General features: G+C 45.0%; 1 protein-coding gene across 5 annotated transcripts in view; it reads left to right on the top strand.

The window, feature by feature from the left end:
• Positions 1–16,655, top strand: part of LOC100711011 (kinesin-like protein KIF13B) — a 32,276-nt gene extending 15,621 nt beyond the window's left edge. For 2 of the 5 annotated variants that reach the window (XM_025899297.1, XM_005449839.3), the window contains exons 22-43: positions 376–525; positions 693–815; positions 1,032–1,205; positions 1,290–1,447; positions 1,788–1,920; positions 2,025–2,168; positions 2,250–2,279; positions 2,355–2,454; positions 3,680–3,815; positions 4,377–4,432; positions 4,512–4,630; positions 4,755–4,931; positions 5,026–5,118; positions 6,224–6,376; positions 6,600–6,677; positions 6,874–6,930; positions 8,534–8,630; positions 8,840–8,919; positions 12,990–13,055; positions 13,768–15,100; positions 15,238–15,553; positions 15,677–16,655. In XM_025899297.1, coding sequence (XP_025755082.1) covers positions 376–525; positions 693–815; positions 1,032–1,205; positions 1,290–1,447; positions 1,788–1,920; positions 2,025–2,168; positions 2,250–2,279; positions 2,355–2,454; positions 3,680–3,815; positions 4,377–4,432; positions 4,512–4,630; positions 4,755–4,931; positions 5,026–5,118; positions 6,224–6,376; positions 6,600–6,677; positions 6,874–6,930; positions 8,534–8,630; positions 8,840–8,919; positions 12,990–13,055; positions 13,768–15,100; positions 15,238–15,500 — 3,720 coding nt within the window. In that variant the 3' untranslated portion in view covers positions 15,501–15,553; positions 15,677–16,655. Of the gene's footprint in view, positions 1–375; positions 526–692; positions 816–1,031; positions 1,206–1,289; positions 1,448–1,787; positions 1,921–2,024; positions 2,169–2,249; positions 2,280–2,354; positions 2,455–3,679; positions 3,816–4,376; positions 4,433–4,511; positions 4,631–4,754; positions 4,932–5,025; positions 5,119–6,223; positions 6,377–6,599; positions 6,678–6,873; positions 6,931–8,533; positions 8,631–8,839; positions 8,920–12,989; positions 13,056–13,767; positions 15,101–15,237 lie in introns of all 5 variants that reach the window. The other 3 variants (XM_025899298.1, XM_025899299.1, XM_025899296.1) reach the window with 3 other exon arrangements.
• Positions 16,656–17,287: the final 632 nt, after the last annotated feature.

Raw genomic sequence — 17,287 nt, 5'->3', positions numbered from 1 at the left:
ATCCAACACGGCTGATTTAAATGGCTAAATGACCTCCTCAACATGTCTTGAAGTTGTTAATGAACTAATCAGGTGTGTTGAGCCAGGGTGAGCTCTAAAACCTGCAGGACACCGGCCCTCGAGGCCTGGAGTTGGCTAAGCCTGGTGTAGGCAGATTAAAGCAGCAAATTTTGTCCTTCACTCAGTTTGTTGGAGTAAAATGAAACAGGAGTTACCACAGAAGAAGAAGAACGAGAGGGGGGGTAGTTCGTCCAGTCTGCATGTTGAGGAGTGGTCTCTCTCTGTGATTGGTGCACCTCTGTACAGATGTTTGGGTGGATGGCCTGAGGGATTATACGTTCTCAGTAACTTTTGCTTCCTTTTTCCCCGATCAAGGTGATGCGCTCCTATTTCAAACGTGCCGACCCATTTTTCGATGAGCAAGAGAATCACAGCCTGATCGGTGTGGCCAACGTCTTCCTGGCCTGTTTGTTCTACGACGTCAAACTGCAATACGCGGTGCCCATCATCAACCAGAAGGGAGAGGTACGATTGCTTTGGGTTTACGTCGGCATCTCGCTGTCTCGCTGTCAACCACAGCAGCCATGTTTTTTCCCTCTGATGAACTAGAAAAGTGGGAACTACCTGCACAGCGCCAAACGGACAGTTAGCAGCTAGCTGATGGTGCTGAAATGCCCGTGTGTGTGTTTCAGGTGGCAGGTCGGCTTCACGTCGAAGTGTGGCGCGGTACAGAGAGCCTCGAAGAGGAAGGTGGAGGCGGTCCTGACAAGCAGCTGAGCAGCACAGATGGAGATGAGCGCAGACTCTGCTGCGTGGTGAGATGATTTTAGTTTCTTTAACTGGTCAAAGTCCAGCAAACACTGCAGAAACCCACCGCACCCCTCTGAAACTCTGCTAGCCCCCTCTGCAGGACACGTAGTCATAATCCTGCCTGTTGTAGCTCTCCACTTAAAGCGAGTGTTTCTGCCCCGTATGATAGAGTCGGAGCCGGATGAGGTGCGTTTCCGCTCATCCTAGTCCATCTCTTCCAGGTGAAAATCCTCCAGGCCACCGGACTTCCTCGCCACCTGTCCAACTTTGTCTTCTGCCAGTATCACTTCTGGGCGCAGGAGGAGCCGGTGTTCACCGCTCCAGAGGTGGCCTCTTCCAGCTCGGCGTCCGCCTCCAGAGACCCTCAGTGTACTGTAGTGTTTGACAGCACCAAGGTGGAGTGTTTCTGTGGTTAAGTAAAAGCTGCGATCAGCAGGTGAGTTGTCACTAACAGAAAACGTGCTTCGTGTCATCTTCAGGAATTATCTGTGCCGGTATCTGAAGATTTTGTGGAATTTCTGGCTGAGGGGGCGGTGGCCATCGAAGTGTACGGTCACAAACAGGCTAACCATCGCAGGAATCTGGCACTGTGGGACCTGGGAGTGATCCAAGCCAAGACCAGATCCCTCAGGGAGAGGTGCATCAATACGAGCGCATCTACATACATCTACAGCAAATAAACTTCAGTACTCTGAAAAGGGAGATTTGAGGAGAAACATGAACACAAGAGGGCATTTAATTGGAATATGTTTATATTTTATATGTAAAATAGGTCAGAACAGGAAGTCGTCGCCTCATCGACTTCAGGGAGAGCTTTTGCAACCACAGCTGTCGCCACCTGCTGGCCTTCAGATAGAATGCACATTTCAGGCACCGATCTGGTGCAGCATCAGCCTTTTCAGCTCCTTAATGCCTTTAAAGCAACTTTCTTGTGTTGTGTCCTTGTTGCTGTGCCCTGATGGTGCGGTCTCTCACAGGTGGAGTGAGGTGACCCGTCAGCTTGAATTATGGGTGAAGGTGATGGAGCTGAATGAGGCGGGAGAGTTCACAGCTGTAGAAGTTGTTCCTGCTAAAGATGTCCGCACAGGAGGAATCTTCCAGCTCAGACAGGTAGTTGGTGTGCGTGCGCGTGCGTGTATATGTGTGTGTGTGCGTGTGTGGGATTAGGTTTGAAGAAAGGAGTCGAGCGCCTGTAACTGTTGTTTTCTGAACAGGGACAGTCTCGGCGAGTGCAGGTGGAGGTTCGTCCAGTGCCAGACTCGGGCACCATGCCACTCGTTGCTGCCTCCATCCTGTCTGTGTCTATTGGAGATGTAAAGGTCCGACAGGTGCGTCTCCCCAAAAACGATCCAAAACAGGTGAGGACGCCGTTCTTCAGACTGCGTACGGTTTCAGTTTTTAGCCTTTTAACTGTTAATGTGTGTGAATTTATATTTTAGGGCACAGATGAAGAAATGGACAGCTATCAGGTAAGAGAGGTCGTGTAGTCTGCGTGCAATGGAGAGGAAACTGTTCCAGTCTGTCTCACCTGTGTGTGCGTGCAGGAGGTGGACCTGGAGAGGATGAGGGAACAGTGGCTGGTCACGCTGACTCAGAGACAGGAGTATTTAGACCAACAGCTGCAGAAGATCGTCTGTAAAGCAGGTACAGCTGGAAACACAAGGGCTGGGCAGAAAGGGGACTCACTGGCCACTTTATTAGGTATACCTTGCTAGTACCGAGTTAGACCACGTTTTGCCTTCAAACTTTTGCATGTCGTATATTCAACAAGGCGCTGGAAACATTCCTCACAGATCTGAGTCCATGCTGACGTGATGACATCACACCGTTGCTCTTTATGTGTCTGCTGCACATCCAACTCGTGCAAAGAGATCTGGTTACCATGGAGGTCACTGAGTATGGTGAACTCCGCTGTCGTGTTCCAGAAGCCAGTTTCAGATTATCTGAGGTTCGTGGCGTGAACCATTAACCTGTTGGAAGCATCTATCAGCAGATGGGTGCTGTGTGATGGTTACAGGGATGGACGCAGCAGTAATACTCGACGTAGGATGTGGTGTGTGCCAACAGTCTCTGACACACCTCTGAGCCAACCATGTGAATGTGTAGCACATCCAGGTTACATGTGTTGTGCATTCAGATATGCTATAGTTTTTACCCCTCAGCTGTAAAAGGCTGATGGGGTACTGCTGTCACCCAGCTGGGTGGGTGGCACGGACATCTTTGTTTGTGAATGTGTCGAGAATGAGGTGAGGGTTAGGGTGAGACGCATCTACTTAAAAAACTGGACGAATTTAAAGGTCAGAGTATGATTTCTGAAAGTCTTGTGAGAGCAATAACTGGAGAACAAGGCAGTGTATAGAATAAATACGATAGGCGTGTCCACCAGCAAGCTGAGGGATGGCACAGGTGGTCGCTGTCCATGCTCGTCGGGCATCACCCAGAGAGCTGCCACTAAACTCCAGGGATGGCTGTGTGAGGAAACGCCCAGTAGATCAGGAAAGTCTAAAATCCTCAGACCAGCCATGAGCCAATAAGCATGGCACATTCATTTCAGTCATGTAAATCATGTTTGTTGTGACCTTATTCTGCAGGTCACCTTCACCGTGTTTGCATTTCTAAATATGTTGCTGCAGTGTTAGCCTGTTGTTGTTGTTGTTGTTGTTATTATTGTTATTATTATTGCACTAATATGAAGGGTGTACCTAATATAATGACCAGTGAGTGAATCTATAAATTAAAGATTAAATTAATAAATAAAAAATGATAAAAATCTGTTGTCTGCAAAACCTTGAAGAACTTATGGAGCAGTGTTTTTACCACTAAGCGTTTGTGTGACGTTTTTCCTGCTGCTGCTTTCGTTTCCCGCGAGCGCGCGCAGACAAGTCGGAGGATGATGTTGAAAGGGAATCGCAGCTGTTGGAGTGTCGTCTGACCCTCACCGAAGAACGCAACGCCGTTATGGTTCCATCTGCTGGCAGCGGTATTCCTGGAGCACCAGTAGAGAGGTGGGTGGGTTTTATTGGGTTTCTTCAACAATTTCCATGATCTGTGTTTTCTAAACAACAATTTTAACAATAAAATAAACAGAAGAAAATGAGCAACAGAAACTTTCTGGTAAAATATAGAAATGCAGCTCCAAAAAGCTTTCCTGTATTTAGAAAATGAATTTATCTGTAATGTGATGGAACAAGCAGAAACCCAGACCACAGTCTTCAATGTTATTGTTTTATTTTACAAGCTAAAATTTCAAAGCTTCATCTAAATTAATGTGACCAAAAAGCAATTTAATTGATTCATTCTGTCTTTATTTTCTGTGACTTTTGATCCTGAAGATGTCGGACTGTTTATTCTTTGGATTAGTCTGAATTTCAGTTATTGAGTTAATGACAACAAATACAACAACCAATAAATGGTTACTTGTAGCATGTTTGTAAGTGACTGAGCTATTAAAAACTGCTTTTACAAGAAGCTGTCGACTGATCCACGGTCCTCACGGTGTTAAAGATCGAGCGGTCACCATCTTCACTCAGGGAACAAACTCTAGCAGCTGATCACTTTCTCCACAGGGTCCCTGTACCTGGGATGGAAACGCACACTCCTGTCCTGTTTCTGGATCTCAGTGGTATGTTGTTGTCTTGGTAAACACCACCTGTGCTCGTAGCAGCCGCTGAAGCTCCTCACCGTGTGCGTTTTCCCTCCAGCCGACGATTTCCAGTCCAGTCTGTCGGCCCCGCTGGCTGGAGGACAGGACGCGCTGCTCAGTGGGGAAGATGAAGACGACTTCTTTGACCTTCATATTGTTAAACACTATGATCCAGAGGTGAGGAGGCTGTAAAAGGACTTTTCCCTCAGATTTCTTCTTCCTGTTTTAGAGGGCATTAAAACTACCAGATGCAGATGGAGGGAAATCTTGAGCCAGTCATTTCCTTGTGAATGCATTACAGGTGAAGGCCGAGGCGTCCTGGGACTCCACAGTCCATGAGTGCCCCCAGCTGAGTCGTGTGGCGCCCGCTGACCAGAGGGTGTACCTGACGCTGCGCACGGTGGTGCAGCTGAGCCATCCGGCCCACATGCAGCTGGTCCTCAGGAAACGCATCTGTGTCAGTGTTACTGGGAGACAGGTGGGTGTGTGTAGCTTAGATGGTGTGATGGGTATGCTTCACAGCCTCCACCTGAGGAGATCAGCTGACGTGTTGTTGTGTGATTGTGCTGCAGGGTTTTGCCCAGAGTCTGCTGAAGAGAATGTCTCAGCGGAGCACCGTCAGCGGCTGTGGGATCACCTTTGAAGTGGTTTCTAACATCCCAGGAGTAAGTACCAGGATTCAAGTTAGTGTTCAGGGAAGGAAAAGGGAATCAGCTAAACTGCAGTGAGAACAAAAATGGTGAGCGTGCACATTTCTTGAATCTGGTGGTAATTTTAGAGTAAGAACATTTCGACGCACATGGATGAATGAAGCCCGGCGTTCCAGAAGTAGACGCCACATTCTTTGTAGAGAGAAGTTTCTCATGGAAACTCTTCCGAATAAGCTAAAACATGTTCACGCTTTTCCTAATTGTCCCATCATGAACTTAAACATTCCAACCTCGGGGTGAATGTGCTCCTCCTGGGAAGGATCAATGTCCTGTACGTTTTTATCACAGCAGAGTGATGCGCTTTAAAGTTTTCGGGAGTGACCTTTGAACCCTTTCCAGATTGATGAGCAGCCACAGTTGCTTCTCTAAGATCATTCCTGAAGTCTTTCCTCCACAGTTAACACACACCGGGAAGCTCCAGACCAGCAAAGTGACAAAAGACTAGCTTATATAGAAGTGCTCACACCTGCTGATGATCAGTTAATCGGATGTATTGATTAGCAGCATCTACCTGCTGCTTGCTGTTTTAACTGCTGGAAGAGGTGAAGATGTATTTGGTGTTTTACATACTGATACTATAGGTTCAAATCTCTGTGACCTTGACCTCAGGGTCAGAGGTCACTGTGAACATGCACGGCAGACCCAGTTGTGTTCTGTACATTTTTATTATTCTGTGCACATCCAACACCAACAGCCTCCAGTCAGGACCCAGTCCCATATTTAAGATGGCGGGGCATGATTGTGGATGCCGTGCGGGTGCGGATGTTGCCTTCAGAAGAAGAAGGCAACATCGGATTTTGAAATTGGGGTAGCACGTTACCATGACGATTTATGTAGAGTATGGTGTTTGTTCTAAAACGTGTAAACATCAACATGGCGTGATGCTACCACAGCAGTGCAACCAGATCAACGTGTTTTTAATATAAAGGTATTTGTCCTGTGTGTGAGCAGATCAGATGTTATTTGGCTTTAAATAAATACCTGCCCTATTTCTCACTATAATACAAAGAGTGAATGAAGCTTCCTCCTCCTCTTACTGTATTAATCCCTGCTCTCACAGGACATCCACGGTCCAGAGGACAGGGAGATGCTGGCCCGGCTGGCCGCCAGCGCAGAGGACGAGCAGTCGGCCGCCAGCGAGGCAGCCATCGAGAAATACCTCCGCAGTGTCCTGGCTGTGGAGAACATCCTGACTTTGGACAGGCTCAGACAGGTCTGGAAATGTGGTTCACCTGAGATGTGAAGCAGATTTGAAAATTCACATATTAAAACATTAATACTGGGATCCATCATTAGCTCAATTAAAATCCAACATTTCCCAGTTGATTAATCATTGACACAAAGCAGTGTGTCTGTGACGTTGTGTCCACTAATTACACACACACTTTTGCTGATATTGTGTGTGTGTGTGTGTGTGTGTGTGTGTGTGTGTGTAGGAGGTGGCTGTAAGGGAACAGCTGGCTGGCAGAGGAAAAGCTGCCAGACGGTGCCTGAGCTCTCCAAACATCGACCGGGTAAGAGGGCTCACATTACTGTCTTCTCACTCGGTGTTGCTGTTGTTAAATCTCTTTATTCTGCTATTGGCTGCAGGGACTTACTCACCTGGGGTTGGTTTATATTCTGGGTTTTCTTTCTTGATTGCCTTTGTCAATAACCAGTCTCGTCATTAATCTGCCTCACTAACCTCTAACCACTTAACCTTTGACCCAGCTGTCAGGCAGCAGTCTGGATCTTGGCTCCTCCCCTCTTAAGCTCAAGGACTTCAAGGTGAGACACTGAAGTCAGCTACCCTTCTCTTTGGTAACTGCTTGTACTTCTTAGGTAAATACAACCTCATTACTCTCCAGTTGTTCATACTAATTAACTGCGTGTTTGTGATGATACTAATAATACTAGCACTAGTTTGCATGTCTGGATTCATACTGCAGCAATACAGAAGGTGGAATCTGATTGGGTCTCGAAGATGCGCTGACACGTGCGTCAGAGCTTTTACTAATACACTTGCCTAAAGAGGATATCCGGGATAATAATCCTTATTGTGCTTTGAATGACCATGAACAGGATTTCAATGGACAAGCAGTGGTTGCCTTGCTTGTCCTGACACCAGTATGTATGTTAATACTGGGGCATCGTCACTGATTTCTATAACTGATTCGATTCCAGTTCACGAGGTCGCGCATTACGTGAAGCTGCTGACGTGAAGCAGAGCAAAGTGACAGAGGTTTGATCAGAGACGCAGCTGAGAGTTTTGCAATTTGGCATCAGGTTCAGAAATGAGGCTTTTTGTCAAACGTCATTTGTGGGAAAAAATAAAACCAGCAGCTGATTGTACACAACGGTAGACTGGTGGGTAATAAGCAAGCGAATAACGCAGAAAACAGAGATTTGATCGTAAATTTGTACACAGAGAGAGAGAGAGCTGTGCAGGAAGTCGTGGTGGAAGCAAAAAAGTCAGAGAATCAATGGCGATGTTTATCAAACGTGAAGCGTAGTTTGATTGATTGGTAATTTATTTCAAACATGTAAACAATATACAGGTACATTTAGAAAAGAAAATAAGAGAGAAAAAAAATAATGCCATAAATTATCAGGTAATATTTAGTCAGCTTCCTTACTGATATAATTTGTAATAAAAATAGTGAACAGATTTCTGATATACTATATACTATAATATCACATCATGAATTTTTTATATATTTTTTTTAAATAGAGACATTCACTTAATTTCAATATTTTCCTTTATAATTCGAGAAGATCATATTTTTATAACTCTTTTTGAACTGTTTTATGTTTGGATCTTCTTTTGCTGCTGGTTCAGTCAATGTTGGTCAGAGAGTGACGAAACCTGCAGCTCAGAATCTGTGAGTCGGCTTTCAGCAGCGACGGCGTGTTCGCGTACGTGCCGTCGGGTGAACGATCCACGCTCCGTTTACTTGCTCTTTAATCGTTTGCTGTTTTAGCTGTTTGGCGGTTAATGAAATAGTTCCGTGAGCTTTAATCTGAGATTCTGCCGTTTCTGCCAAAATACATTTATACTTAAAAATCGATTCAGGATTTAATAAATCAATATTGTTTTATTCAAAATAAAATCGATTTTTTTTAAACCCACCCCTATTTATTACATACTGTTATTAAGGATATAAAAGTAATCTGTTTAACCTCAGTGAATGACTTATGCCTTAAACACTGTGGACAAATGGTAACAAACATGAACTAAAAATGGTTGAAATTCCTAAAACTCTGTGTATTAATAGAAGATTTAGCTCAATGTAATGAATGAATGGATGGAGCTGTATTGCAGCTGTGTTTGGTAGCCAGTGGATGTTGCTCCCACAGAGACTGAAGTGCTCTTCTGTCATCGTGTCTGCAGGCCTGGGACAGCCATCAGGACCTCTCTGTGGCGCCGCCTCCTCCTTCCAGACGCACACTTCCCAGCTCCTTGTCCCAGAATCTGAACGCAGAGACTGGTACAGCTATTTAAAAAAAGCCCTGTGTGTGACCTTTGGTGTCATCAGCTGTGCATCTGATGCTTTAGTCTGGGGCAAAATTTCTCTCTTTAAGAATCTTATTCTCAAAAATGGTTTGGTTCTTTTGGTTTTTCTCTGCCCCCCTTCTCCATCTCTTCTTCTTTCTTCTGCACAGCATTCAGGCTTTACTGCTTCTTATCTCCCTTTAGTGAAGGCCGTACCCAGGCTGCTGAAGTCGCTGCTTCCTGGTGGGAAAGAGGGCAGAGACCAAACAGCTGTCCATCAGCAGGTAGACTCATTCAGTCTGTTTATTGTGCTCTGCATTAAAGCTTGTCTTCGGCCTGCATCCTTATCAGGGATTTAAAGTTTTATGCATCGCTGCTACCTGAATCTGAACACGCCATCTCCTCATCAACAGTCAGTTCTTCTGTTACCATAGAAACAGAGCTAATGTCTGTGGAAACAGAAATGTACGGTAGGTGACGTAAAGGAAATAAACAAGAAGTGCACCTTTTGCCCCGTTGTTTTAAGATTTCGAGGCAGAAGAAAAGCATGTTGTGAATAAAAGCTTTTGATAGTTTTTAAATGGTAAATGGCCTGTATTTGTATAGCGCTTTAAACTACATTCAGTCATCCACCCATTCACACACTGGTGATGGCAAGCTACATTGTAGCCACAGCTGCCCCGGGGCGCAGTGACAGAGGCGAGGCTGCTGGACACTGGCGCCACCGGGCCCTCTGACCACCACCAGTAGGCAACGGGTGAAGTGTCTTGCCCAAGGACACAACAACCGAGACTGTTGGAGCCGGGGCTCGAACCAGCAACCTTCTGATTACAAGACAAACTACCAACTCTTGAGCCACGATCGCCCTAGACCAGGGGTAGGGAACTCCAGGCCTCGAGAGCCGGTGTCCTGCAGGTTTTAGATGTGTCCTTGATCCAGCACAGCTGATTTAAATGGCTAAATGACCTCCTCAACATGTGTTGAAGTTCTCCAGAGGCCTGGTAATGAACTAATCATTTGATTCAGGTGTGTAGACCCAGGGTGAGATCTCAAACCTGCAGGACACCGGCCCTCGAGGCCTGGAGTTCCCTACCCCTGCCCTACACTGAGTGTTTTGTTTTGGCAGGAATGTGGTCGACAAAACAGAGTAAATTCCCGCTGACGTCCATATTAAAATGGCCAACATTACTACAGCCCGATAGAGGAGACTCATCACCTTTCAGGCAGCTGGCTAACATGTCTCCTGTTTAGGGAACGGTTAGGACAGCGATGATTATTAGGATGTCCGAGTTCTGTCAGTGCTGTGTTTATCATTCTGTAATCTCTTTGGCTCCACCTCACAAACCTAATTCAAGTCAATACACTGGACTTGATGCTTTTTTGGAACATTGTAAAGCAATTATGTGACAAATATAATTAGTGAAATCCTCATAGTGGCACTAATTACCAGGTGACCGTGTGGTGTGCAGTTTATGGACAGGCTTTGCTAATAAGCCAGCTAGCACTAGCTGTTAGTGTAGTACTCCACTACCCGAGAGGCAGCAGTTAATGAACCAACATGTGGCGCCATGATGGCCGCATCTTTCTTTCAGCTGCCTAATAATAAAGTGCTAATAAAATGGAGCGTAGTGGTTTACACACTCGTCTACCACGTGAAGGCAGATGAGTGTGTAAACCACAAATCCTTCGGGCGTTGTCAGGAAGAGCATCTGACATAAGAAACTGGCAAATCAAAGCGATGCACTGTAATGACTCCAGTGAACAAGGAAGCCATTAACGAACATGGTTTTATTTTCAGCCAATAACTTTAAAGTACTGAAGTCTTGTGTCTGAGTCAGAACAATAGCTGAGCTGTCCCGACCGACTCGCGTACCGAATGATGTTTGTGAGCACGTCTGCTTCAGGCGCTCTCTGTACGTAGACCAGGGTTAATTAAGAGCCGCTGAACTTTGTTATCCTAACATGTTGCTCCTTCAACCTGCTCAGCATCTGCTCTTCTGCAATCATGCAGCTTTTTCATAGCAGCCAAACACTCCAGCGTCTCATTTGGCTGATTGGCCCTTGAGCTGTGGAGAGTAGCTAATCAGGGGAATAATGTGCTGTGATGTTCTGTTGGAAAGGAAACCCGGCAGGCCTCGCTGGTGCTTGTTGTTGAGAATATTGCACTAATTAGCATCTTCCTGCCACAGATGTTTACAACGGTCAACGCAAAACAAAAGCTTGGAGTGATGCAAATAATAGCGGGCTGCCAAAGGGTAATTTGGTCAATGATCATGGCCCGTATGAATATGTCTGGGGCTCTAAATGAATTGCAGAGCTGTCATTTAGTTTCCATACTGCTATGAATCACTGCTGTACTTTGAACTTTTGATGCTCGGCTTGCACATCTCTGGACCTTAGAAGTGACTGATGTTATAAAATCAACAAAACTAATGTATTAAGTCTGCGTAAAAGTTTATTCATTAACTATGACTCACACTTTTTTCTAAAGATTTCTTTCATATAAAGAAATGGAGTTTGTCCTGTTAGACGGCAGACATTCGTAGTCTAGATCGGCGGTCCCCAACCTTTTTTTTGTGCCACAGACCGGTTTATGTCTGACAATATTTTCACGGACCGGCCTTTAAGGTGTCGCAGATAAATACAACAAAATAAAACCGGTACCGGTACCAAAGAAAAGGAAGATTTATTCATAAAACACAGGAAAAGACCCAGGGACACCGAGTTAACAATAAAAACCCTGAAAACCATAAATTTCACAGCCGAGCCTCAACTCTCGTGGCTGTTTGCACTGCTGCACTGTGTGCAGAAATGTGGCTAAAAACCTGAAAATAAAAGGATTTATTTGCATCTTGCAGCACAGGCAGCCTGGCTTTAAATGCTCAGGGTGACGACTGGATGAAGAGTTCCAGGACAAAACTTTGACTCACAGCTTTCAGCAATTAGTTGATGCACATTATGCTGTGTTAAATGAAGCACAATTCCAAGTAAACTGTGTGCTGCAAACCTTAGGAAATCACGTTTCTTTGATTCGGTTAAAAACACTCCTTCCAACATTTTCCTGAAACAGGAACTCCCACAGACGATATGCAGTGAAGCCAGCCTACCATCAGCAAATGTGCACGCCATAGCTGGTGCACATTTATTTCCAAAGAGGAGTGTGCGCTCACATAATGACTGAACTGTGACTTTGCTACACTTTAGACAGTGACTCCTGGTGACTGGTGATTAGCTCCTCTCACTGATTGCTGCACAGCAGCCAGAAACAACAGCCTAAACTAAACACTACATTTACTCCTCGGCAGTGCACCTCCTGGCTTGGAGTGCTTCAGATGAACGACTGTCGAGAACACAGACACATGGAGATTGCTTTACTCGTTATTGAACTCAAAGCACAATAAGCATCCGTCTGTGTTAGCTGCAAAGGAGGCAGCCATTGTTGTGCACCTGATGTGTTGTGTTGACCTGCAGGTTTATTTTCCCGAGCACGCGAGGGGTAGGATAGACCTGTTTGACCTACTTTCTGACGTTAGACCTGCGGACCACGTAGGTCGTCGATCTGCTCCCAGTCAAAGCTCCACGTGTCCCAAATCGAGCAGCTTTGTTTCTAATGAACCGAGATGGGTGCATGAAGTCAGCCGTCATGATTAAAATCCTCTGTCTGCTAAGCACACACATCCTTTAAAGATCAAGATGGGGTTTTGTTTTCTTTCTGCTTAATCAGTTGACGGATCATGTTGAGTTTTGAAGCAGTAACTTGAATACTGAGCAGGGATCAATGATGATGGGTGCAATTATAATTAAGGTGCAATTATACTGATTGTTTTACTAGTTTGTCATGATTATGAGTCTAATGAACCAATGTTTTTATTTCACTGTCTGATCTCGTATCAACATCTCGAAACGCCATTATCGAAATAAATATGATTCCTTTTATCACATGAACATACAAATCTGATTGCACATCTTTTATAATTATGATTAATCATCTTCAGCTGCAGCAGGTGGTCAGCTGGCCTAATGAGTCCTAGCAGCGTAGTACCAGAGAGAGCGTAGCAGGTCGATGTTCAGCCTACACTCTGCCTCATTGTTACATCACAGGTTCAGTTTTCTCGCAGGTGCTTGTTTCTGTCCTTCTGTCTCTCTGATGCTCCCACAGCAGCTAATCACCACATCATGCACTGTAGCATGAACAGACGTCTATTGATCTTCAGGTTTGAAGCGGACAGAGCTGATTGGCCCCTGATTGCATCTTGAAATCAGCTTGAAAAGCCTTCAGTGCTAATTAGCAGCTTTGAGATGTTTTATCTGAAGTCACATTAACTTTGCTTTTTAAATTCCAACCCTGTCGCAGAGTCTGCCGCGCATCGTCGTGCAGTCGGCCAGCGTTGAAGAGGACATGAGCAAACAGCAGCAGGCGGTGAGTCCTCGCCCCCACCCGGATGGTGTTATACTGTGGGTGCTTTTTTTTTTTTTTTTTTAACACTTGTGTAGATCTGTTCTTCCAAACACAGAAAACTGATCAAGTGTATTCAGTAATGCCGTCTGTGTCAACCGAATCTCGCCCATGGTTCATCATCGGCTGTCCTGTAAATGCCGTGGTACAAAAACGTTGGATGAAGTTATAAAAAGCCTACACGGCTTCTGGCAGCGCTGTTTGTCTTTTTAGAATCTTCACTTTTAATATTTTTAGACATTTGTGTTACTTTGAAAACACGACAGGTTTTCACCTGCACGATAACAGGACTCTGTGATTATATGGGGAATACATTCATTTTTAATACCAGTAACATCTGCTGGTCATTGTTATTCAAACATTTCTGCTACCCTAACCCCTAACCCAACTGAACCTGGGTCCAAGTACAAAGACTGTAGAATAACAATGATGTAGCTTCCATGTTTAAAAAGTGAAACTGAGGCCAGGTTGGCCTTGTGATTGACAGGTAAGTTTTTCAGTCAGATCCTCAGAGATGGTGAAGAACATTCATCTTGAGGCTTGACTAACCAGGAGCTGGCCAGGAGTGGTTATAATCAGAAATTGGAAATGAATTTGTGGCAATTCCATTTTTGGAAACTGGCAAATTTTAAAGACGCTCTTTGACTAAGACCACGTTTCTATGGTTTGCCCCCAGGTCCCCATTGATGAAACAGAAATCCCCAGATCTGTGCCTCTTCCACCTCCAATCATCCCAGAAACTGAAGACTCCACCGCCAGCCCAGTGAGCGAGGCTTCCAGTGGATACATGTCAACCAGCATATCTACAGTAACGCTGTCAGAAGTCTACACGCTGAGCTGGGACTTGCCTTCGTCATATGGTAGCAGGGATGGCTTTGAAATGGTGCTCGATGAGCACGAGGAGGAAAATGTTGTGACACAGAAGTTCTCTCCTTTCTCTGACACCACACAATCGGACACTCTTATTTTAGACCAATCAGGGCCTCAGAAATTACTGAGTTTGAAACAGAAAGCAGATGCAGAGTGTTTGGATCAGGAGCCATCTAAACCAGATGTTACGCCGAGTCAACAAGAACCAAATCAGTTCCTATCAGACCAGCTAAAGGAGGCCGAAAAATCTGATCCAGCTGCAGAAGCAGAATTGCCAGACCAGACCGAACAAAAACAGGACCATGGATCAGAGCAACGAGATCATTCAGAGACGCACAAAGATTCAGAGGTGGCACGAAAAAATGGGACCAATCAGACAGAAGTGCGCCATGTAGATCACAGTGAACCAAAGACTGCTTCAAAAGAAGATCTCGAGGTGGCTGCCACAAATAAAGTAGAATGTGAACTGGCGCTTTCTAATGAGACACAACAATCCGCTCAAGAAGGAGAGAGGCGTTTGGAATCAACCGTCCCGCAGCCCCAGCAGCCCACACAAGATCAGACGGCTTCAGACTTTATTCAAGATCCTTCTCCAAGCCTGATCCAAGCCTCAGGTCCTGATCCAGGACCGCCTGTAGACCTGGGTGCTCAAGCTTCATCCAAGCAACAATCAACTTCTGATGTTCCAGAAACAAATGGTGCCTCCTTCCTACCCTCATCCTCAGCCACCAGTGAGGTTCAGCAGCCAGCAGCTTCTGTCAAACCTGCCAAAGGCCCCATTTCTTCTCCCAAATCAGGTCCCTCAGTAGCTAACCCCTTCAAGATCCAGAAAGTGAAGTCTTCAGACCTCAAGTCATTTCTGCAGATTCTGAGTGAGGAGGAGCATGATAAACCCACATTGGTGGACCAACACTCAAGTTGTGGGACAGGACCCAACGTTTCGGTGCCGAAGGAAAATCTGGAAATCATCTCTGACACAGAGGATGGAGATACAGCTGCTTCTGCTGTTCTTCCCGAGTGGTTGAAAGAGGGGGAGTTTGTGAGTGTGGGGGCTAATAAGAGTGGTACCGTGCGATATTTGGGACCCACAGATTTTGCAGAGGGGATTTGGGTTGGAGTGGAACTTGAAGTACCAGCAGGTAGGTTTAGATTAGACCCAACACCTTTGATTAATCTGATCGGTTCTCATTCTTCATGAAAATGTATGCACTGCCAATTAAAACCTCATTGTTGCTTTTTTATTTTTACGATTCATGTATTTTCCTCGATCTTTCAGGAAAGAACGATGGGTCAGTGGCTGGTAAGCACTACTTCCACTGCAACCCTGGTTACGGGGTGTTGGTAAGACCTGACAGAGTAACCCGTGGCGGTGCCAAACGCCATCGCCAGCAGCAACAGCAGCAACAAAAACGCCGTAGTGCCAACCTGTCGGGGTCCAGCCCAAACCTGGCAGCCCTTACAGCTCTGGCCAAAGGTGAAGGTGGAACCGGATCAACCAGTCGCAGCAGGGGGGAGAACCGCAAGTCGTGGAACACTTAAATGGTTCACTGCTGGGCATCACCAGCACATCACTGTCCATATGGGACAAAAGGGTAAGCCTACTGGCACAGTGATATCTGCTTTACTTTAGACCGATTTACTGGATTGACAGTAAGTTTGGATGAGTCGCTCCACGCTCTCGTCTGGAGGATGATTTTTGTCTTTTTCTGTTACAGGACTCCATTCCTGTGTGACATACTTGGCAAACATTGGATGTTTTATCTGAAAATGTGAATGTTTTTAGATACTTACACGCTAACCTTTTATAAATGTATTTATTCAAAAGGCATTAAATTGCAATCAAAGCACTGCGACCTGTACATGTCGTTTAAGGAAGCAAGAGTACGCATGAAGTAGACTACAGACAGATTCACAGGAGGCACCATCTCCTTTTTACTGTGCATACGAAAAATTAGCTTCATCATTGATACATTTTTTTTCCTGTCCTTTAATTGCCAAGCCGCTGATTGAGAAGCATGCTTCCCCTCAGCTAGCAATCACACTACCCAAGTGCCTAAACCCAGCCACATTGATGTACAGCAGGCAGTAATCACACCCGTCAGTGAGTAGATCTTCCAACTCCAAAGGTTAGCCGATTTCTTTCTTGTCACCTTTGTGCAGTTCCAAAGATAAACAAATATGAGCCCAGACATCCAGATGTGTGTTTTGTAATGTATGACTATATGGTGTCCTATTATTCTTGTGCCTTGAAATGCTTTGAATAAAGCCTTTGGAAAAATGACTTGGACACGTCCCATCACGCTGTGTAGGAATAAAGGGGTTTATTCTGATGTGTGACTCGCTGGTTAAAATAATTGCACTCGTCAGAAATGCTACTGCTGGAATTTTGCAACAGTTCTAAATCTATATTTTCTCTTCCTGTGAAGCAGATGCAGGAATCTGCATTCGTTTCACGCGAAAGTGTTTGAGAACTTTACTCGTGACTTTCCCTGTTAAGATAACCTTTATTAGTCCCACACGTGGGAAATTTGTTATCTGTTGATGTTTGGTGAGGATTGTGTTGGTTTTAATGTCGTGTTAGTTGTTGTGCAGTAAGGTGTTTTATACATTTGCATTTAAAACAATCAAGCTTGAATGTTTGTTTAAAGATCAACTTTTTTATAAGTGATAATAAATCAATTTCATTCTGCTCTACGTGTGTGTGTGTGTGTGTGTGAGATAAACAGTGGTGCAGCTTTAAGCTACGTCCACACGTACACGGGTATTTTTGAAAACGGAGATTTTCAGTTTTCGTTTAAAAAAATAATCCCGTCCACACGTAAACGCAGAAATGAAGGAAAACGCTGCTAGGAACATGCCAAAGCAGCAGGTGGCGATATATTCCTAACCTGTAGAAATGTTGGCCAATCAGAAGTCTAGAAGCCTCGGTGGGAAATAGTAAACAAAGATGGCACATAAAAGCAGAACCGAGTCGTGTGTGTGTGTGTGTAAGCATTTAAACACTGCAGAGAGTACAATTAACAGTATTGTAGAAATTCAGTTCACCGAAATAATAACGTGGCGCACAGTGTGACGTCAAAAAAGGCGCACACCTTTGACGCTGCGTTTTCTCAGTTTTTCTCGTCCACATGTAAATGCAAAAACGGAGCTTTCGAAAATCTCCACCCTGGCAGGCGTTTTTAGAAATCTCCGTTTTCAGTGACTGAAAACGCCGTTTACGTGTGGACGAAAGGTGCAAACGCATAGAAAAATCTGTGTTTTCATAAATACCCGGGTACGTGTGGACGTAGCCTTATCTCTGGTACATTATATACTCATTTTTAAAA

Source organism: Oreochromis niloticus, linkage group LG15, assembly GCF_001858045.2.
Source record: "Oreochromis niloticus isolate F11D_XX linkage group LG15, O_niloticus_UMD_NMBU, whole genome shotgun sequence".
NCBI lineage: Eukaryota > Metazoa > Chordata > Actinopteri > Cichliformes > Cichlidae > Oreochromis > Oreochromis niloticus.
The sequence above is the reverse complement of the archived record's forward strand: the minus strand, read 5'-3'. Positions and strand labels throughout refer to the sequence as shown.